At 69.8% G+C, this 21,086-nt stretch overlaps 2 protein-coding genes across 3 annotated transcripts; one reads left to right on the forward strand and one right to left on the reverse strand.

Moving 5' to 3' along the window:
• The first annotated feature begins 242 nt into the window (after positions 1 to 242).
• Positions 243 to 2,946, forward strand: CHLRE_13g569500v5 (uncharacterized protein). Of its 2 annotated transcripts, none has more exons than XM_001693409.2 (5): positions 243 to 524; positions 678 to 840; positions 1,081 to 1,393; positions 1,614 to 2,022; positions 2,217 to 2,946. In XM_001693409.2, the coding sequence occupies exons 1-5, from the start codon at positions 496 to 498 to the stop codon at positions 2,392 to 2,394; spliced, it is 1,092 nt and encodes a 363-aa protein (XP_001693461.2). In that variant the 5' UTR covers positions 243 to 495; the 3' UTR covers positions 2,395 to 2,946. The 2 variants fall into 2 exon arrangements, with proteins under 2 accessions (XP_001693461.2, XP_042917323.1); XM_043069348.1 differs by having other exon boundaries at positions 361 to 524.
• An 88-nt stretch (positions 2,947 to 3,034) lies between these two features.
• Positions 3,035 to 20,942, reverse strand: CHLRE_13g569550v5 (uncharacterized protein). The gene is made up of 16 exons (XM_043069349.1): positions 20,359 to 20,942; positions 20,054 to 20,179; positions 19,596 to 19,670; positions 19,247 to 19,364; positions 18,981 to 19,069; positions 18,650 to 18,779; positions 17,568 to 18,111; positions 17,036 to 17,500; positions 16,619 to 16,857; positions 16,037 to 16,472; positions 15,613 to 15,829; positions 15,270 to 15,476; positions 14,921 to 15,085; positions 14,491 to 14,714; positions 7,472 to 14,286; positions 3,035 to 7,231 (listed from the first exon to the last, which is right to left on the reverse strand). Exons 1-16 carry the CDS (start codon positions 20,573 to 20,575, stop codon positions 4,072 to 4,074), a joined length of 13,227 nt encoding a protein of 4,408 aa, XP_042917324.1. The 5' UTR covers positions 20,576 to 20,942; the 3' UTR covers positions 3,035 to 4,071.
• Between the last annotated feature and the right edge of the window lie 144 nt (positions 20,943 to 21,086).

The raw sequence follows: 21,086 nt of genomic DNA on the forward strand, positions 1-21,086 counted from the left end.
TCGGCGCGGTGCCAAGCAAGGCGCCTGTAGTGTAGTGCAGTGACCATGTGCGGGTTCTGCCACCAGGCTGTGGCGAGATTGACGGGGCTGAGGCGAAGGATGACGCCCTTTGTGTCAAGGGGAGGAGCTGGCGGTACATGTCCCGCGGCCGCGCGACGCAACAGCTTTTGCTGGCGCTGTCGGTCACTTGCTGGGATGCAGGCCAAGCTTCTATGCACAGCTCCCGGTACGCATGTATGAACGGGCAAGTACTAGCGGAGACAATTGCTGAGGCCGACCAGGCCAACCGCGGCCATTGCAGTTGGCCTGCGCAACATGCGCGCTCAATTTAAGGCAAACTGTCAACAGTCGCAAACCCAAGTACCAAATTCTCAAGAAAAATCTGTTGCAATTGAAACGCCAGCAAAATTCGCACTTCTCGGCTGACAAAGCAAGCCCTAACCAGCCAAGCTTCGCGTGCCGAAGCATCCTCGCTCGCTTGTCCAAAACGTCAGAATGACTTCCGAGGTTCCCACCACCAGCCGGTAAGCTCGGCGGCTCAGCGCTGTGCTCGCGCCCGCTGCATTCGACTAGATACGAGGCACCGACATGCCGCGAGCGACCGCGTCCTGCTGTCTGTCGCTTGGAGAAGCCGACACCTAGCTCTGAGACGTCTTCCTCAATACGTCGCCCAACAGGCAAGGCAGCGTGGTGCCCTTCACTCGCATTGAGGGCCCCGACGCCTGGGTTGCGGCCGACTTCCCGAACCTTGAGAAGGAAATGTTTCACCTGACGCCCGAGCACATCGCCGAGCTTGATGCAGCCGTGGACAAGGTCATTGCAAGCGGCAAGCCCCTGCAGGTGAGCTGGGGAGGGCCTTCGCGCCGAAACGTCACGCTCACGCCACGCCGGTGACACGTTGGCACATTTGCGTTTCGCCTCCAAGATGCTCGCAACCTTGGGACCTCGACACCGCCCGTGAACGCATCACCCCCGTTTCTTTTCTGCAACTTGTCCCTTTCCTACCCGGGCCTTCTCTCCTCACCCTACCTCACTTAAACCTTGCTGCTGCTACCTCCCGCGCGCCCCGCCGCCCCGCAGGAGGTGTCCCTGGCTGATGTCCACCTGCCCACGCTATCGCTGCCGCTGATTGATGTGGGTCAGCAGGCTCAGCACGGCCGCGGCTGGTCGCTGCTGCGCGGCGTGCCCGTGCAGCGCTACAGCCGCCAGCAGCAGCTGACGGCCTGGTGGATCCTGGGGCTGCACTGGGGCCGCGCCGTGCCCCAGAACGCCAAGGGCCACCTGATCGGACACATCAAGGACCTGGGTCGCGACCCCGCTGACCCCAACACTCGCCTCTACGCCACCAACGCCGCACAGCCCTGGCACAACGACGGCCCGGCAGACCTCGTGGGTGAGTGACAGCAGCAGCAGCGCGGCAGGGAGCACGTGTCGGGTCCTAGGTAACACTGCATGCATGCCGTGTGGGGGGCAGTGCACGGGGCTTGCGCGCTTGTCCACCTGGGTTTGTTTACAGCTTATACGCACAGCTGTGTCCAGCGCGCCTGTCTCCTTACTGTCTTCTGGTTGTCTCTTCGTGCTCCCAACCTGTTCACCCCCTGTCCCCCCTCCAGGCCTGCTGTGCCTGTCTGACGGCGCTGAGGGCGGCGAGAGCGGCTGGTCGTCTTCAATCTCCGTGCACAACGAGATCCTGCGGACCGCGCCGCACCTGGCGCGCGTGCTGGCTGACTCGTGGTTCTTTGACCGCAAGGGCGAGGTGCCTGCGGGCAAGAAGCCCTTCTTCGAGATCCCCGTGTTCAACTACCACAAGGGCTACCTGTCCGTCAACTACAGCGACAACTACTACCACCTCAGCCAGCGCCACGCCGAGGTGCCGCGCCTGGGACCCGACCACCACGCCGCCATGGAGCTGTTCAACTCGCTGGCGTGCTCGCAGCAGCTGTCGCTGCGCCACATCCTGCAGCCGGGGGACGTGCAGCTGCTCAGCAACCACACCTGCCTGCACTACCGCGGCGCGTTCAGGTGCGTGAGGCAGACGCGCGCAGATGTACAAGGAAGATAGGGGCGGTGGGGCACAGGGGCTGGGCATTGCAGTTGCAGGTGCAGTTGTGGATCAAATTGGGGGCCCTAGGGAGTTGCAAGCTACACGCACTTGCCTCGCTTGGCATAGTGCTGACCCGTGCCCTCCCCTCCCCTCCTTGCCTTCCGCCCCACAGGGACAGCCCCGAGCACACGCGGCACCTGCTGCGGCTGTGGGTGTCGCCGCCCGACGACCGCCCGCTGCCCGAGGTGTACAGCGAAATCATGGGCGGCAGTGTGGTGCCGGGCAAGCGCGGAGGCATCTTCATCCAGAACGGAGCCGACCACAACCCCATCCCGCTGGAGGCCGAGTAAGGCCGGAGTACGGAATGACAGAACCCCAGAGGCCGCAGCATGAGGGTATGCCCACGGGGTATGCCAGCTAAACTTATTTGCTAACTTATCCAGAGTTTGTGCAACGTTGATTGATTATTTTGAGGGGCTGGTGCGCAATTGTGCCGCACGCTTGGGCAACCTGCCAGATGGCCAAAATGGTATTGAGAGGTGACATTTATTGTTCCGTATGGCCGTTCATCAATCAAGCGGCTGCTTGGTATTCATGTACATAGCCTTCCGTAGTGGACTGCCCTTCTGTTGCGGGTGATAAGTACTGGGGGCGGATTTGTGTATGTGTGCGTATGCGTGTGTGTGTGGCCCGCCGCCATGGCAAGCAATGGGGTTTTTGGCGCGTGTCCATTGGAAATTACAGCGATGGAAGCACGAGAATGCTAGGTGATAGGAGAACACCGTAGCTGGGTGAGAATAGCGTTGGTGCTTGAGTCTAGCCCTGCTGGTGTGGAGGCACTGATGCCTTGACCTGACTCTGGCGTCCTGGATCACAGGATGGAGATGTAAAGCCAGCCGTAGCTGTGCTGCTCAGGCATCGAGCCACATTTCCGGAGGAATTTCGCTGCAGCAGCCGCGTCAGTCGGAGCGTGTGTACGGGGCAGAAATCGTGATTAGTGCGTTACAAGGCTCATATGAGTCCGTAATGCGCTACCGCAGCACACACAGAGAAGACCCCGCACCGATCCCATCATCAAGTCAGCCCGTGTACGGGTACTTTATTGTTTGCTTGACAGCGCAATAATGCTTGGGCGGGCGGGTCAGAGGCACGGGGCAGCCATCATTTCAGCTGCCAAAGCCGCGCTCCTCACAACTCAATACTTCCTACCTGCTGGGACCACCCAGTCTGTACGCACTGCCACATGCGGACCACGGTGCAAACACATTAATACACGGTGCAAACACATTAATACTGCTTGCTTGCTGGCGCGCGCGCACGCGCATCCGCGTTACGCAATTGCGCCAAGCCACCCGCCGCCGTGCCGCCACCACAGCACCCCGCCACGAGTGCAATTTCCTCATCCTCACCGAACGCGATAAAAACCTGGTGCGACCAACGGCACCTTTAACGCCATAGATCCATGGCATTGCATGGGCATCATCACGACGAGCGATGGTGTGCGGTATGTCCACGAGTCACAAGACGGTAAAAAACGGTAAAGAAATGGCGCAAGCGCTGGTGTTTGCTATGTCCTTGCTACTATCGCCCTGACCGTGCAAACACAGGTCACACGCCAACGCCACACACACAAGCTTGAGACAGCGGTGGATGGGGTCCGCGCGCATGTTCCAGCGCCCCCAAATGCCTGCCGGTCTCCGTTATCGGATATAGGTTATTGCTCACACACAACTCACGGCCGCCACGGCACACACTTGTCTGTACAGGCCCCGTCGTTGCAACCGTATGTCACTTGTCTCAACTCTTGACTCTAATTCGCCTTCCACCTCCCTCGCCGCCAACGCCACTCCGCAGCTCTCATGCCATCACCAACAGACCATAAAATGCGGCAGCGCGGCATCGGCATCGGCTTCGCCAGCCCCTTCACCCCGGCTGTGCAGGGAGGGACAGCTTTCGCACGCGCCTGCCTCTACTATCAACAACCCGGCGCTTGCAAAACGCCCGCACTCCTCCAGTCGCATCGCGCCTTACTGCGGCCCGCCCTCGGCCTCCGACGCCGAAGCGTCGGTGCCCTCAGCGTTTTGCCGCGGCAGCGTGTACGCCATGTTGTAGACCATGTTGCGGTCGGCGGCACTGCCGCCGGCACTGACGCGGCCGGCGCCGCCGGCCGCCGCCCCGCCCGCGCTGCCCTGACGCCGCGCCATGCCCGTCGGCGAGTTGCCGGCGCTGCTTGCGTCGGCTCCGCTGGCGCTGCCGTCGCGGCTGGCCAGCTGGCTGCGACCCCGCATCAGCCCCACCAGCCGCTCCTTCATGCCGGCGAAGGCGCCGCCGGCACCGCCGCCGCCGATGCTGCCGCCGCTGCGCGGGATGAACTCGGAGGCGGTGCGCAGCTTGGCCACCTCAGCGGTGTCGCCGAGGGGCCCAGCGGCACCAGCGCCACCACCAGGACTGCCAGCAGCGGCCAGGCCGACCCGCTCCTCGGGCACCGGCGTGATGGCGTGGCTATAGCTGTAGCCGCGCGCTCCGCGGGCCGGGCCCGCAGGCGGCGGCGCCGGCATGCGGCGCGCGGCTGCCGCCAGCACCGCCTGCACATCAGCTGACTGCGTGTCACGCAGCGGCGACGGCCGGTCGCGCAGCCATCCGCTGGCGTTGCCGCCGACGCCGGCGCCGGCAGCCACTGCGGCGCCGCCGCGGATGGGGGGCATCGTCACGCTGCCCGTGAAAACCGGGGTGTTGCGCACGCCGCCGGCGGTGGGCTGACCGGTGGTGCGGTCGGCGTCGCCGCTGCCGCGGCTGCTGCCGCCGGCGCTGCCGCTGCCGCTGGTGCGCACGCCGCCAGTGGTGCTCGGGCGGCGCGGCGGCGGCGACATGCCCACGACCGCGCCGTCGGCGCTTGTCGGCGCCACACCCGACTGGCTGCTGCGGCCGGGCGCCGGTGCTGCCCAGGTCATGGGCTGCGGCGCCGGCGGCTGGTCCTTCGCCGCCACCACCACCGCCGCCGCCGCGGCCGCCGTGGCCGCCGTCTGCGAGAACGCGACCGTGGACAGCGGCCGCCACGGCGCCGCCAGCGGTGCCGCCAGCGGTGTGGCCCACGCCGCCATGACCGCCGCCATCTCCGCCTCGCCCAGCTGCTCCTCCGGCTGCGGCGGCGCCACGGTGCTTGGTGATGTGGCGCCCCAGCTGCTCTGGCTGTTCTCCTCCAGCAGCAGCGGCATGTGCCGAGCCGTGCCGGCGCCCGTGCCGGCGCTGCCAGGCGGCGACATGGTGTAGCCGCCACCCAGAGGCAGCGGCGGCGGGTGCGCGTAGGGGTGCGGCGAGGAGCTGGCCCAGCGGCCGCCCTCCTGCGCCGCGGCGCCGTGCTGCTGCTGCTGCTGCTGCTGCTGCGCAGGCGCCACGGCGACCGTGGCGGCGTGCGGGCCGGCGCCAGCGGGCATGAAGGCGGGCGCCACGGCGTTGTGCGGGTGCGCGTAGGGGTGCGGGCTGGGGCCCAGGTGCGAGCCACCCGGGCCGGTGGTGCTGCGGGCGCGGTGGGCCGCCTCCGTCATGGACAGCTGCGAGGGCGACAGCACGCCGCTGGCGTGCTCCACAAACGACGCGCGCTTGGGCGGGCCGGCCGCGGCCGGCGAGTTCACGCGCAGCCACGGCGGCAACACCGAGAAGCTGCCTTCCGCGGCCGCAGCGGCTGCGGCGGCGGCGGCCTCAGCGCCCATGTTGCTGGCCGAGCCAGTGCGGGCCGCCGGCGCCGGGCCGCCGCTCTCGTCCTGCAGTGCGGCGGGTCGCTCCACGAAGGCCGGGCCCGGCGCCACGCCCAGCCCCGCCATGAGCTGCTGGTTGAACAGGTAGGCGGAGGCCATCTGCTTCCAGGTGCGCAGCTGCCAGCGGTGCACGCCGCTCTGCCAGCGCACGATGCTGTCCACCGCCGCGTTCAGCGCGTCGTAGATGGACAGGTGGATGGCGATCTCGGTGCTCAGGCTGTGGTGCAGCGGGCCGCGCGGCGAAGCCGCTTCGCCCGGCGTGCCGCCGCCGCCCTCCTCGTCGTCGTCGGCGCCGCAGGCGCCGCGCATGAGTGCGTCGGCGCCGTCCAGCAGCCGCTCGTCACGGCGGCGCCGCGCCGCCTCCTCCGCGGCCGCGCGCTCCAGCGCCTGAAACTCGGGCGTCTGGGAGCCGTAGGTGCGCCCCACGCGCTCCATCACGCGCCGCGCCGCCAGCAGCGCCTGGCCGCGCTGCTCCACGCTCAGCAGCTCGGCGGGGTCATGCTCGGCGCCGTCGCCGCCGCCGGCGCCGTCCTCGCTCATGACCTTGCCGGGGGGCAGGCGGTACTTGTTGCTGGCGGAGGCGGCCTGCAGCATCAGGCCGCGCATGGTGGCCTTGTCCAGCAGGCGGCGGCCGCCCTCCACGCGCGTGGCGCGCACGCGGCCGTTCCAGGTCTTGGGCAGGTCGGCGGCGCACATGAGCTCATCAATGCCGCCGGCGGCCAGGGTGCGCAGCAGCCCCCGGTTGGGCGGCGCCGCCAGGTCGTTGCAGCCGGGCGCGCAGCAGCCCGCGCCGGCGGCGGCGGCAGCCGCCGCCGCCTCGGCGTCCTCGCTCTCCGCGCTGATGGACGCCGCGGCCGCGCCGGCGTCGGCGGCGGGCCGCGCGGCGGCGCGCTTGGCGCGCGCGGCGGCGGCGGCCAGGGCTGCGGCGGCGGCGCGCCGCCGTCGCCGCTCCTTGGCGCCTGGCATCATGTCCATCAGCTTGCGCGCCATGTCCGGGAACACCACGTTAACCAGGTCGGCGCCCACGCCGGGCGCGGCCTGCCAGTCGATGCTGTGCTTCTGCTTCATGAAGATGTGGCCCATGAGCGCGAAGAAGAAGGACACCAGCACGAACATGAGCAGCAGCACCTGGAAGGCCAGGATGAGGCCGGCGGCGCTGCGCTCCACGGCGCTCAGCTGCAGCGAGGGGTCGGATAGGTAGGACAGGTCCAGCATGCCCACGCCCACGATGAGGGCAAAGGTGTCGGTCAGCGCGCCGGTGAGGGTGGAGAAGGCCGGCACGCGTGTGCCCATGACCAGGTTGGAGGCGGCGGCCAGCATGACCACCACCACCGACAGCACGATCACCAGGTGCGCGATGGGGTTGGCCATGGTCATGAGCGAGCGGCAGATGATGCCCAGCCGGGCCTGGAACTCGAGGACGCCAACCAGCCTGCGGTGTGCGTTGAAGTGCGTGGGCAGCCGAGGTCGCAGGTCAGCGAGGTCAGTGAATTCGTGCGTGGTGCGTCAGTGCGGCTGCGTAGGAAATAGGGCAACTCTGGTCCCGCCTCCTGCGCAGTGCAGCTGCCGGGGTGACCGGCACGCGCGCGCGCGCACACACACTTTGTTCCGTTTGTTGTTTTACCACACACACACACACACACACACACACACACACACACACATTACTCACTTGGCGATGAGGAAGATGATGACGACGGCCTGGATGATGCCGTACCCGGTCCACAGGTCAACCAGCTCGTGTGCGTTGTTGATCACCTGGTTGAACGCGTCCCACTCGTCGGTGCCGCCCGCCGCCACCGGGTCAGCGGCCGGCAGCATCCAGCGGCCGGGGTCGCCGGCGGTGTCGGGCGCCGTGAGGCCCAGCTGCGTCAGCAGCAGCGCGGCGTTGCCGCTCAGCGTTGCCGCCGCGGCATCGCTGCCGTCAGCACTGGCATCAGTGCCGTTGGAGGAGGAGTTGGAGGCGGTAGCAGCGGCCAGGGGCGCGGGCAGGAGGGTGGCGTTGCGCGCGCGCACCGGCAGCAGCCAGTTGGCTGCGGCGGAGCCCTGCGCGTCGTAGATGTTGTAGTAGGCCTGGGCGTCGTACAGGGCCAGGTGGTTGTCCACCACCGCCGTCCAGTAGGCGGCGGCGACCAGCAGCAGCAGGCACACGGCCACGTCGAACAGCAGGCCGCCGTCGTGGCGCACGAACTCGCGGAAGATGGCGCGGCGCAGCGACAGCCCGGCGGCGCCGCTGGCCTCCAGCCGCTCCTCGCGCTCGGCGCTCTCCTCGTCGCGCAGCATGCGCTGGTGCGGGCTCATCTTCATGGTCATGCCGCCCGCGCCGCCCTTGACCAGCACGCGGCGCACCGTGGTCATGGACGGCTTCAGCGCCCGGCCGCCCTTGGCGGCGCCGGGCGCCTGCTGCAGGCCGTGGAAGTCGCCAGCGGCGGGCTTCGGCAGGCCCAGCGCCTCCGCCTCGGCGATCAGCGCCTCATCCGCCGCCGCGGCGGCGGCGGTGGCGTGGCGGCGGGCGCGCAGCGCCGCCGAAACCAGGCCCACGGCCGTGACCACGATGAAGAAGCCGGTGAGCAGCCACAGCGCCAGTAGCTCCTTGGCGAACACCTGCGGCATGGCCTGCGCCAGGCTGCCGCCGGGGCGCACGTAGGGCATGGCTGGGAAGCCGACAGCGGACAGCCGGCCGGCGATGGCGCCGGAGGGCGTCCAGTCGAACTCGCCGCGGTAGAAGGCAAAGGCGTGCAGCCCCGGGTTATAGACCAGCAGCTCCGCCGTCATGGCCTGCGTCTGCCGCCGGTCCAGGTAGTTGCCGTCGGCCAGGTAGCGCAGCAGCGCGGCGGCGCGGCCCGCGCCCAGGCCCGACTCCAGCAGCACCGGGAAGCCGGCGGGGCGGCCGGCCAGGTCGCGCGCGTGGAAGCCGTAGGGCGCGCCGGTGGCCGAGGTCTGGCCGGGGTCGGAGGTGTTGTAGTACCAGTCCTGCTTGGCTGCCAGGTCGGCGCGGTACAGCGGCGAGGCGCGCAGGAACACGGGGTCCACGCCGTAGGGCGCCACCGAGTTGTTGGCGGAGCCGAACAGACGCCGGAGCGCCGCCAGCGCGCCCGAGTCCAGGCCCGTGGTGGCGGCGCTACTGCCGCTGCTGCTGCTACTACTGCCGTCGGAGGCGCTGGCGTTGCCGGCGCTGCTATTGCCGTTCTGGCGCAGGTACGCCAGCTCGTACAGGTGGCAGGAGGCGTCCAGCTCCGCGAACTCGCTGCTCCTGCTGCTGCCGCTGCAGCGGCCTGAGGCGCCGCCGCCGGCTGCCACACCCGCTCCGCTGCCGCCGTCGCCGCCCAGCACGAGCACGGGCAGCACGCGGCGGGTGGTGTGCAGCATCAGGCCGCCCACCACGCGGTTGTCGGCGCCGGAGCCCAGGTGGCGGGGGCGGGCGCCGGCGGAGCTGAGGCTGGCGCCAAAGTCCAGGTTGCCGCCGCCGTACAGGCCGGCCAGCAGCGCCGAGGAGGCGGCGGCGGCGGAGCCGCCGGTGAGGTAGTAGCCCAGCCATGCAACGACGCCGCTGCTGCTGCCGCCCGCGCCGGCAGTGGCAGCACTGGAGGAGCCGAAGGAGCCGGAGGAGGCCAACAGCCGCCGGCCGCTGCTGCTGCTAGAGCCGGTGCTGGCACCGCCGAAGCGGGAGACGGTGAAGGAGGTGCGGAAGCCTTCCTGCTGCAGGCGGTAGCAGCCGGCGCCCATGAGCGCCAGCTCGTCCGCCGCGTCGCCCTCCTCCGCCATGGCCAGCTGCGCCGCCACCGCCGCCGCCACGTACAGCGCGCGGTCCGTCTGCGAGCGCGTGTCCGCCGCCAGCTGCGTCATGGTAGCGCCCAGCTCGCCGATGGCCGCGCTCGCCGCCGCCGCCGCCGCCAGCTGCAGGTCCAGCAGCCGCTCCACCTCCGCCGCACCCACCAGGCTGGCGTTGGTAGCGGCGCCGCTGTCGCCCAGCAGCGCCGCCAGCGCCGCCTGCGCGCGCGCCGCCAGCTCCTCCTCAAAGGCGGCGGCGGCGTCGCCAAAGGTGGTGTTGATGGCGGAGGGCAGCGCCGCCAATTGGCTGGACACGTCGGTGAGCGAGGCGGCCAGCGCGGAGGCGAGCGAGGCGGCGGCGACGGCGTAGCCGGCGAGCATGTCGGGCGAGGCCGGCATGGAGGCGCTGGAGGAGGTGGCGTTGAGCGACAGCGTCACCGCGGCCGCCATCGCGGACAGCAGGTTGGCGGTGATGGCGGAGGAGTTGGAGGTCGTGGCTGTGTTGGTGGAGGTGGTGCTGTTGGCTTGCAGCAGCATGCGGGCAGTGCGGGCCAGCAGGCGCTCGGAGGCGTCGCGGCCGGCGGCCTCCTGCTCCGCCTCGTCCTCCCGCCCCTGCTCCTGCTCGGCCTCGTAGTCGCCTGACGGCAGCAGCACCAGCTCGGGCCCGGCCACGCCGGCGGTCAGGCCGGTCTCGCTGAGCTCCAGGCGCAGCAGCCGCCGGCCCTCGTCCTGCTGCTGCAGCTGCTGGGTTGCGAAGGCGCTGGGGGAGGAGGTGGTGGGCCCCGACGTGGTCAGAGCCAGGAGGGCGCGCAGTGGCCGTGACTGGGTGCGGAGCTCGCGAAGCCGCTGCACCGCCAGGCCGCGCCAAACCTCCGCCATCACGTCCGACACGTCCACAGGGATCTCGATTCCGTCCATGAATCCACCCTCCCATTCCACGCTGTCGTCGTCGCCCGCCGCATCGCCGTCCGGCAGCAGACCCAGCAAGTCACGCCGGCGGCGGCCTGCCAGCGTGCCGCTGGCGCTGCCCGCCGCCGCCGCCAGCTCCGCCACGCCCTGCGCGCCGCGGTGCAGCGCCGGCGGGTTGTACAGCGTAACCGCAACCGACACGACCAGGCTGGCCGGCGCTGCCACCGTGGGCGGCGGCGAGGCGGGCTCAACGGAGGCGGCCGTGATGTCCACGTCGGACGCGCGCACGGCCAGGCCCGCGCGCGTCAGGCGCGCGGTCACGTTGGCGAGCGCGGCGGCGTAGTCGGTGTGGGAGGTGTTGCGCAGGTGGGTCAGCAGCTGGCCGGCGGCGGTGGGGTCGGTCAGGCCGCTGGGCAGCAGTGCCATGACGGCGTCCACGCGCGCGCGCTGGTACACCACTACGGTGCGGTCGGCGGCGGCGACGCGGCCCTGCTCGTCCGACACGGTGTAGCGGAAGGTGTAGACGCCGGGCAGGCAGGCGCCCGCCACCGCCAGCGCCTCCAGGCTGCAGGCCAGGCAGGGTTCGGTGGCAGAGGCGGAGGCGGGGCAGGGCGTGGTGGCTAGCACGGACAGGTAAGGCGTGAGGTCGGCGGCAGTCACGGCGCCGCCGGGTGCCAGGGGCAGCGAGTAGCCGGAGGCGGTGGCGCCGCAGCCGCGCGTGTCATTCCCGGAGGCGCAGGGGCCAAGGTACACGGGCGGCACTGTGCCGAACTCCACGTACACGATGCTGCCGCCGCCGCCGCCAGCGGCCGCCGCGGTGGCGTCGCCGCTGCCGCCGGAGGGCAGCAGCGCGATGGCGGGGCCGTCGGTGCGGGGCGGCAGGAAGACGGCGGTGGCGTCGCCGCAGGGCGTGGGCGAGCACAGGAAGCCGCCGTCGCCGTCGGAGCAGAAGTTGGGCGCGGCCGGCTCGGGGCAGGGCTCGGTGATGACCAGGGTGCGGCGCGCGGTGGCATTCAGCGGCGGCCGGCTGTCGTCCCACACCCAGTAGTCGATGTAGAAGACTGCGCCGGGCGGCGCGAGCGTGTTGATGCCGCAGCCCGCCAGCCCTTTGGCGGCCAGCGTGTGGCGGCGCAGCAGGTCGGCGGAGCAGCCGGTGGCGTTGGCAGACAGCGCCGCGAAGGTGGTGTTGGAGGAGGAGGCGGCGGCCAGCGCTCGCAGGCAGGCCAGCGGCGGACACACAACCACGCGGTCGGTCAGGTTGGCGGCGGTGGTGAAGTTGGAGGCGCCGTCCGTGGCGGCGGCCGCGGTGGTCCAGGCGATGGCGCCGGGCTCGCAGGGCTGCGTGGAAGGCATGGACAGGTCGGTGCCGGCCGCGCAGGGCGCGTAGGGCCGGCCGCGGCGCAGCGTCACCAGCGCGGGCGCCGCCGCGCCGGTGAGCAGCTGCAGCGTGGGCGCGGCGGGCGATGCGGCGTCGGAGGCCGAGGCCAGGGACAGAGAGAAGTTGGCTGCCAGGGCCGAGGTGCCCTCCAGCAGGTCGCCAGCACAGGTGCCGCCGCCGGTGGAGCAGACCACGGGGGTGCCGGTGGCGCCGCCGCCGGAGCACACGCGCTCGCCAGGCGGGCAGGCGGGCAGCACTGTCAGGCGCCGGCTGGCGTAGGCGGTCAGGCCGGCGCTGTTGGCCACGGCGTAGGTCAGCGTGTAGGTGCCGGGGGTGGCGGTGGAGGCGCTGCAGGCCAGCGCCAGCGGCAGCAGCACCTGGCCGGGGCGCGAGGCGCGCAGCGGCGTGCCGCACACCGTCACGCGCAGGTCCAGGGAGCCGTCGCGCACGTCCCAGGCAGCGGCGCCGGCGTCGCAGGTGGCGGTGGCGGGCAGCAGCGAGGCGGCGCAGCGCTCGAAGCTGGAGCCCTGCGTCACCGTCACCTCGGCCTTGCCGATCAGGCGCAGCGAGGGCGGCGCCAGGGACGCCGACGTCAGCAGCGTCGTCGCCGTCATGTTGTTCGTGGTGGAGCTCGATGCGGCGGCAGTGGCGGCAGCGGCGTCCGTGGTGTCGGCAGTGGCACCGGTGATGCCGTCGGCGGGCGCGATGGCGTCGCCGCCGCAGATGCCGTCGGGCGTGGCGCAGGCGGGCAGGCCGCCCGCGTCCGTGCAGGCAGTCTGGCCGGCGGGGCAGGCCACCACGATCAGGCGGTGCGCGGGCTCCGCTGCGTTGCCGCTCAGGTCGCTGACGGCGTACTCGACCAGGAACGAGAAGCCCGCGCCCGGCGGCGTGGGGCGGCTGGTGTCCACGGCGCCGGCGCCGTAGGTCTGCAGCAGCGCCGTCAGGTCGCCGTCGGTGGCGTCGCGCGCCACGGCGCCGGGGTCGGCCCAAGCGGTCCCGACCTCCACCGTGTCCACCATCACCGCGGAGCCATCCGCCGTGAGCGCCGGCATCCCCGAGCCCAGCAGCGAGATCACGGGCGGCAGTGTGTCACGGCTGTAGGTAGGCTGGTCGGCAGACACGAAGCCGGCGGCGGCGGCAGTGGCGGCGGTGGCGGCGGCGGCGGCGCCGCCGCTGAGGTCGGTGGCGGACAGCAGCAGGTTGCCCAGCACGCCGTAGTTGCTGGGGTCGGTGGCGAAGGCCACGAGCGCGTCCGCGGAGGCGAAGGAGGTGCGGGTGTAGGCAAGCGGGTCCAGGAAGACCGTGGAGCCGTCCGCGCCCACCACCGCCACACCGCCGTCGGGCGTGGACAGAACCGCCAGCGGCGCCGAGCCACCGGAGGCGGCGGTGCCGGCGGCGGCCGCCGCGGCCGCGGCGTCGATGGAGGAGGTGGTGGAGGCAGAGGTGGAGGAGGACACGGCGGCCAGGGCGAAGGCCAGGGTGGCAAGGCTGGGGCTGCAGACGCGGCCGACGGAGCAGGCGCCCAAGGCAGGGCACCAGAACTCGCCGGCAGCGGCGTTGCAGCGAGATCGCACCACCAGCGCACGATGCCGCGGCACGGCGGCGGCACCGCGGGAGTTGACGGCGCTGTACGACAGCAGGTACATCTGCGAAGCGGCGTTGGCGGTTGACGCGTCCAACGTAAAACCGCTCGCAAAAACTGTCAGCGAGCCGCTAGTGGCAGTCGCGTTGGCCGAGCTGTTGGCGTTGGCTGCGGCCGAGAGCGCCGGGCTGGAGAGGCAGGAGAAGACGGCCGGAGGCGGAGCCGCTGCCTCAGCAACCGCGGCCACGGAGACGGCGGCGGCAGTGGTGGCATTTCCGCTGGCGCCAGCAGTGGCGCTGGCGGCGGCTGCGGCGGCGTTGAGGGCGTACATGAGCGACGCCACGTCCGACGGGCGGCTGCACAGCCGCACCGTCACGCGCACGCCGGCGGCGGCGCTGAAACCGTCGAGTGGGTCGTACATGTAGGCGCCGGGATCCGCAAAGCTGCCGCCCTCCACCACCTCGACGTACGGCTCGCCGACCAGCGTCAAAACCGGCGGCGCCGCCAGGGCGGGGTCGCCGGAGGCCGCCGCCGCCGCCAGCACGCTTGCGGTCGTGACCGTGCTCGCGTCACTCAGACTGATGGGCAGGATGGTCAGCGGCGCCGCGGCGCCGGCGGTGCTGCCGTCAGCGTTCACGGCATCCGAAGAGCCGAGCAGCAGGGAGGCGAAGGGCTCGCTGAGCGACACGTTGCTGGCGGCCACGCTTGTGGCCGGCAGCGCTGGGTAGGCGGCCGTGTCGGTAAGCAGGGGGCCGGGCAGTGAGGTGAGGCGCAGGTAGAAGAACTGGAGCGCCGACATGGCCGCGAAGCCGCTGCTCACGCTGGCCCAGTTGGAGTCAAACCAGATCTGCGAGAGTGCGGGGGGAGGCGGGAGCGGCGGCATACGGCAGTGAACAGGTCAGCTCAGTGCCGCATGCTCCTCTACCGCGCACGCTCCGCTGCTCCCAGCACAGCACACACACACAACCTCCTCCTCCAACCTGACTGTGGGAACTCGGAACTACCAGCAATATGCTTCTCGCCTGGGGACCCTGCCGAGCCGGCCGCTCACCTGCATGACCAGCTTGACGCCGGTGCCGGCCGCGCCCGCGCCCAGGCTCCACACCACCAGGTTGTCGCGCGAGGCCAGGCCGGCGCGGCCCGCCAGCAGCTGCCGCACGTCCGCCAGCAGCGCCGTGACGCCGCCGGGGTAGGCGGCGGCCGAGGCCAGGCCGGGGTACTCCACATTGAGCGTCACCAGCGGGTTCACCGCCGGGTCCCACTGGCTGGCGTTGGCTGCGAGCGTGGTTGGTAAAAAGGATCGTGATTGTTATGAGAGCACGAGCCGGAGCAAGACTGGTGTCAGGTACATGCTTCTGTTAGTGCGCAGGATGCAGGTGCGGTATGTGCGTTCGGCAGGGAGGAGGTGTGACCGGACACGGATGTGTACAGGCGGATCGGCGGGGGTGGCAGGGGCTGGCAGAGGGGCTGGCGCAGCTCACCCGCGGAGGCCAGGGCGGACATGTCCATGCCGGTGAGCAGGAAGCGGCTGAGGCGCAGCGAGCCGGCCGCGGCGGGGTGGCGCACCGACAGCAGCGCGGTGTAGGTGTCGGAGGCGGGCAGCCACAGCGACAGCAGGTAGGCAGACTTGAAGGTAGAGAAGTTGCCTGCAGGCGGAGGAGGGCGGCAAGCGTGCGTGTGCGTGTGTGTGAGCGCATGGCATCAGCGAAAGCGCCAGCTAGAGCTGGCTACCCGCCCTCTTTCTGAAATCCCAATACGGTGGCACCACGCTGCGGCCCAGCCGCAGCCGAGCAGGCAGCCGAGGTACAGAGCCCAAGAAGCCGCGCGCACCCTTGAAGGTGAGCACGCCGGGCGTGGCCGCCAGCTGGTCCTGGATGGCTGACACGGCCTCGGGCGAGTCGGCGTTCAGGGGCGGCGCGGGGGCGGCGCCGCCGGCCGCGGCCACCGGCCATGGGTCGCGCGGCTCGGAGGCCGGGTCCCAGGCGTAGGCTCCCAGGTCCACTCCGGCGCCCGCCGCGTTGTCGGCCGCAAACTCGCCTGCGCAGGTGAGGAATTCGGCAATGGTGCATGGGGTTGAGATGGTCATATAGAGAGCTGCAAGCACGTGACCGCTTTTGCATGACAATGTTTGTAGCGAAGTGGCATTCCTCATTTGCTAGCTGCCGGCACGCACCGGTGTAGGTGGGGTAGTCATACGCGTGGCTGTACACGCTGCCGTAAAAGGACGCGGCGCTGGAGTTCCAGGCCGACACGTCGTAGTAGGTGGCGCCACCGCCCGACTGCAGGCCGCGCCGCCGCAGGTCGCTCGCACCGGCCTCCTCGTCGTCGCCGCGCTCCCAGGCGGCCGCGTCAAGCTCGCCCGCCGCGCGCAGCAGGCGGCGCAGGCTGCCCTGCGGACCGCAAACAAGCAATACACGGCACAGCCACCGAACACGATTCAGGACCACAGGTTCGGCTCAGCGCGCACATGCCCAAGGTACTCGCTCTAAGCCTTTCTTCGCCTGCCCGGTTCCTACGCAACGCCATCGACAGGCATCCCTCCCAGCCATCACAAAAACCGGAATCAGGACCTCCCTCGCTCTTCCCGCCTCCCGCACCTGCAGCGCTGCGGCGTAGGTGCTGGACACGTCTTCCAGCAGCGCCGAGGGCACCAGCGACAGCACCACCGACAGCCCGGGGTCACTCAGCCAGCGGCCACCCAGCGCCGTCAGCACGGGCACCTCCACCGACACCGCCTGCGCCAGCGGCACCACCAGCGCCGCGCCGGTGGCAATCGCCGCTGACGTCAGCCCCGTGGTCACGTCCGTGCCCAGCAGGCCACTGCTGCTGGTGTTGCTGGAAGAGGAGGTGGAGGAGGAGGAGGCGGGGGCGGCTGAGGCGCTGAGCACGTTGATCATTCGCGCCCCCGCCAGCGAGGCCGGCAGGGACAGGTAGGAGGGCGCCACGCCCAGCACGGACACGGCGGCGGTGCCGGCCACGGCGCCAGCCACTGTCAGTGTGAACGCCACCGACTCCTGCTGCGTGAAGTTGTATCTGCAAGGGGGGCAATAAGTCCGTACCGGCACACGTTGCCGCACACACCCACAACCACTTCTCCTAGGGACCAAGCAACCACCAGACCATACCACAGCCTTAGCCCAGCCCGAGACCCCAAGCCCCTACACGCGCCCAGCCCCTACCGTGCGCGCCAGGCGCTGCCTGCGGGCGTCAGCGCCAGGTCCAGTGAGCCGCTGGCGCTGCCGCGCGCCGTGAGCGCGACGCCCGAGGTGGACAGCGCGGGGCGGCCCGCCACGTCATTGAGGGCGGCGGTGAGGTAGGCCCAGTCGCCGACGCGGCTGGCGTTGAGAACCGACAGCGTCAGCGAGCCGGTGACCGCCAGCGGCGGCTGCGTGGCGTTGAACACCACCGCTACCGAGGCCTGCGGGCGCGCGAGCGCGTGCGTTGGCGAGGGTAGCGCAATGAGCACAAGGGAAACAATGTTGTGCGTTTGGCATGCGGCAGGATATGCAGCAATGCAAGCCGCTTTGTGGCTGGTGATGACAAGCTTAGTCAGGAGTCGGGGCAGCCACAGACCACAGCTCGACAATCAAGCTCACCGTTGCGGCGGACATGGCGGGGTGCGTCAGCGACACGGTCACGTCGTACAGGCCCGGCGACGGCGCCCTGAAGAATGCCACGTAGGAGCGGTTGCCGTACGACCAGCTGCCGTTGAAGGTGGTTGTGGTCACAACCGCCGCACCGCCGCTGCCGGGCCGTGGCCCCACCAGCGACACGACGGCGAGCAGGCCCGGGTTGCCGCCAAAGGCCACGCCAGAGGGGCGCACCACCGGCAGCGCCAGGCGGTTGGACACCTCGGACAGGCCGGTCAGCAGCAGCCCCGGCGCCAGCGACACGCCACTGCTGCTGTTGCTACTGGTGCTGCTGCCGGCGCCGTACAGCTGTACGGTGGCGGCGCCGATGGAGGCGCCGTACGCGACGGCCGCCGGCGACACGGCGGCCACGGCGACGGTCACGGTGGCGGCGGCCGCGCCCGACACGTGGAGTACCGCCGTCAGCAGCTCCTGAGCCTCCAGTGTGTGCACGTAGCGGAAGGCGCCGCCGCCCAGGCTGGTGAAGTTGGCGCCGGGCGCCACAGTGCGGCGTGAGGCGGGGCCGGACAGCGCCACGCGTGACGTTGGCGGCGGCCACGGCGGGGTTGCCAAAGGCGTCCACCAGGCGCACGTCCACCGCCAGCGCGTCGCCGACGGCGGTGGTGTTGCCGGGCGCGAGCGACGTGAGCGACAGCGTGCTGCCGCCGGCGGCGGGCGGGCCGGGCCAGATGGCGACCAGGCTGCCGTTGCGCGAGACGTTGAGCGTGGCGGCGGTCCCAGCGATGGTTGCGTACACGTACAGCGTGTAGTTGCCGGCCCTCTGCAGCTGGCTGCTGGGCACCACAGCCCGCCACTGGTACTCGTTGTTGTAGTAGCGCCACGGCGACAGCTCGCCTGCGGGCACCGGCGCCGCGCTGGCGCCGGGCGGCAACAGCGCCGCCCTCCAGGCCTGGTTGGTGGAGACGTTGAAGGCGCGGTGGGTGCGCAGCAGCACCGTCAGCGGGCGGCCGGCGCGCTGCAGCGGCCGCTCCGGCAGGGTGTCAAGCTGCCGCTCCCAGGGCAGCGCGGGCGGCGGCGAGGGGCTGGGCGGGTGGGGCGGGGGAGGGGAGGGCGTGGGGCTGGGCGGAGGTGATGGCGTGGGGCTAGGCGGGGCAGGGGAGGGCGTGGGGCTGGGAGGCGGGGGGGAGGCGGGGGGAGAGGGGCTGGAAGGCTCCGGGCTGGGCGGGGCTGAGGAGGGCGCAGGGCTGGGAGGGTCCGGGCTGGGAGGCGGGGGGGAGGCAGTGGGTGAGGGGCTGGGGGGGTCCGGGCTGGGTGGAGGTGTGGAGGGTGCGGGGCTAGGAGGCTCCGGGCTGGGTGGAGGTGTGGAGGGTGCGGGACTGGGAGGTTCCGGACTGGGTGGCGGGGGGGAGGCAGCGGGAGAGGGGCTGGGAGGCTCCGGGCTAGGAGGAGGCGGGGACGGGGGGGTTGGGCTGGGGGGCTCCGGGCTAGGAGGAGACGGGGACGGGGGGGCTGGGCTGGGGGGCTCCGGGCTAGGAGGAGGCGGGGACGGGGGGGCTGGGCTGGGGGGCTCCGGGCTAGGAGGAGGCGGGGACGGGGGGGCTGGGCTGGGGGGCTCCGGGCTAGGAGGAGGCGGCGACGGGGGGGCTGGGCTGGGTGGAGGGGGCGATGACGCGCCGCCACCGCCGCATGCCGTGGCGTGCGCCGCCAGGCTTCCGTATGTTCCGGTTGCCTCCGGTGGGGCAGTATTGATCTGCAGGGTGGGCGACGAGAGCAGGCGACCATGCACACCGGCAGCAGCGGTTAGGCTGAAACACCACACGGGATCAGACTCCATGCACTTCCACCCCTTTCGCCAACAGCCTGCCGCCGCACACCGATCGACGGCGGCGTGCCCCAACGCCGATGCCGACGCGGGCCCCAACGCTGAGGTCGCAACCATGTCACTGCTCACCTATGTATGTGCCATTGGTGTCGAGCAGCGTGCAGGCCGCCAGGCCGGTCGGCACGGGGCCGCACATGCCTGGGCTGTAGCTCAAGTCCCTGCAGCCACAAGGGCGCGTTGTGCAATGTGGGTCAGCCATGTGGGTTCGCCATGTGGGTCAGGCATATGGGCCAGGCATGAAGGCCAGGCATGTGGGCCAGGAATTAAGCGCCTCTCCTCGTGGGCAACGCCAGCCCCCGCTGCCCATGCGCGCCCACCCAGCTGCCGCGACTTACAGGATGGCCAGGTTGGTGAGGCTGGCAAAGTCGCTGGGGATCGGCCCGGCCAGATTCGTGCCGCTGAGCCGCACCTCCGTCAGCTGGACCAGCGCGCCGAGGCCCGAAGGAATCGGCCCTGAGCAAGTTTGGGTGATTAGGTGGGCGCGTCAGGACGTCAGGGCGACACCCAACAGCAGCTGGACACCCGATGCAAGCCCCCGGGGATCGCTGACAACGAGGAAGATAATTGTATACCAGCCCAGGACGTGCAACACGCGGCCCCGGCCTGGCACTCCGCGTCATGCCTGTGCACACCGCCATCCCATGTTCTCCCAATCCTCCTGCCAATCCTCCTTGTCGTCCGCACCAAAGAACGGGTAGTCTATCACTCGCAGCGTCTTCAGACCAGTCATGGCCGCCAGGTTGACGAAGGCGCTAGGGGCTGCACGCGGAAGCCAGGAATTGAGGGCACAGGGGGAAAAGGGGTGCTGAAAACCACAACCGCGTGCAGCACTCGGCGAACGGTGCACGAGTTGTAGGACACATGCGTGATTGGCTGCGCTGACCAGAGGACCACCTCAACCTCCACCTCCTTTCGTCACCGCCATTGCCTTTGTACTCATGCCTGGAACCCCCCTTGTGTCTCTTGTGCGTCCTGGGAAAGGTGAAAGCAGCCTCCCTTTCCCACCTTTGAGCCTACTCATGGCGCGTGTACCATACCACACCGGGCCATCCCTGCCCGCCCTTCAGCATGTCGGCCCACTGGCACACACAGCCATGCGCGAACTGATATTTCTTCCTATATCCCGCCCCGCGAGGTCTCACCTATTCCTTGTGCGCCAATGAACTCCAGAGTTTCAATGCTGGGCAGGGCCACATCCTGCGTTAGCGCTAGGCCCGTGGCGTTGTTGACGCGAACCGTCTTCAGGAACGACAGCCCGGGGGAAGTGCCTGGGGGCGCGCAGCACGAGAACCTCAGGGCGGTGTACACAAAGCGGGGTTGACAACTTCCCTTTGCAGCGGGATATTGAAGACGGAAGCAGCGAGGTGGGGTTGCACCGTCCGGGCGTCTGTAGCCTATAGGTGACTTCTGCCTTGCCCCTCCCCCAAGTGTTCCCCGCATAACTTACTCCAGGTGGATGGGAACTGGCATCCAGTCAGCATCTGGCCACTCAAATCAAGGGTGACGACGTTGAAGTTGTCGCAATCGACGTACGCGAAGGTGCTCGTGTTGCCAAACGCGCCGTCGTCGCACGGGTCCACACCGCCTGCCCAAGGTAGTGCCCCGCAGCCCGCCGCCATGTCGCCCAGCGAATTCCCGTCAGCAACTGATGAGAGCGCGGGCATGGGCGCCAACACAAGCAGAAGCACGCCGAGCGTAGCTAGCGCCAATTGTGCCAGCCTCAGTGTCATGGCATGCCGAGTAGGTGGACTCGCTGTTACACAGGCCCTGTATCTACGACTGTCCTTGACGTCTGAACACGCCTGCTCCGCCATGCTGCGTGCCCGTTTAAGAAAGGGTTCAGCAAGTTCCCATGCCGCCAAACGAGCTCTTAATTCCGGAAGTAAACAAATAGCATTGTTGCAGAGATATATCGCAGTTCTGCGCAGCGGAAATTGGGAACGCAGACAGCGGTAGCGAACACGAAGAGCGGAAGAAGCGGAGGTAGGTCAAGCCTTTTTCTCACTTGTTTGAGATAAGAAGATGAAGTTATGGCATATATACATAAGCAATTTGTAAAATCGAGGGGGCAGTGCCTGGTCTTGACTCCTGTGACTCGGTGCTGGTTTGCATGCGGCACTTGGCCGGTTCTCTGGGTGCCCAATGGGCGCTTGCCGGGGTGACTGCGCGCTTGCA

This window comes from Chlamydomonas reinhardtii, chromosome 13 (assembly GCF_000002595.2).
Source record: "Chlamydomonas reinhardtii strain CC-503 cw92 mt+ chromosome 13, whole genome shotgun sequence".
Classification (NCBI taxonomy): domain Eukaryota; kingdom Viridiplantae; phylum Chlorophyta; class Chlorophyceae; order Chlamydomonadales; family Chlamydomonadaceae; genus Chlamydomonas; species Chlamydomonas reinhardtii.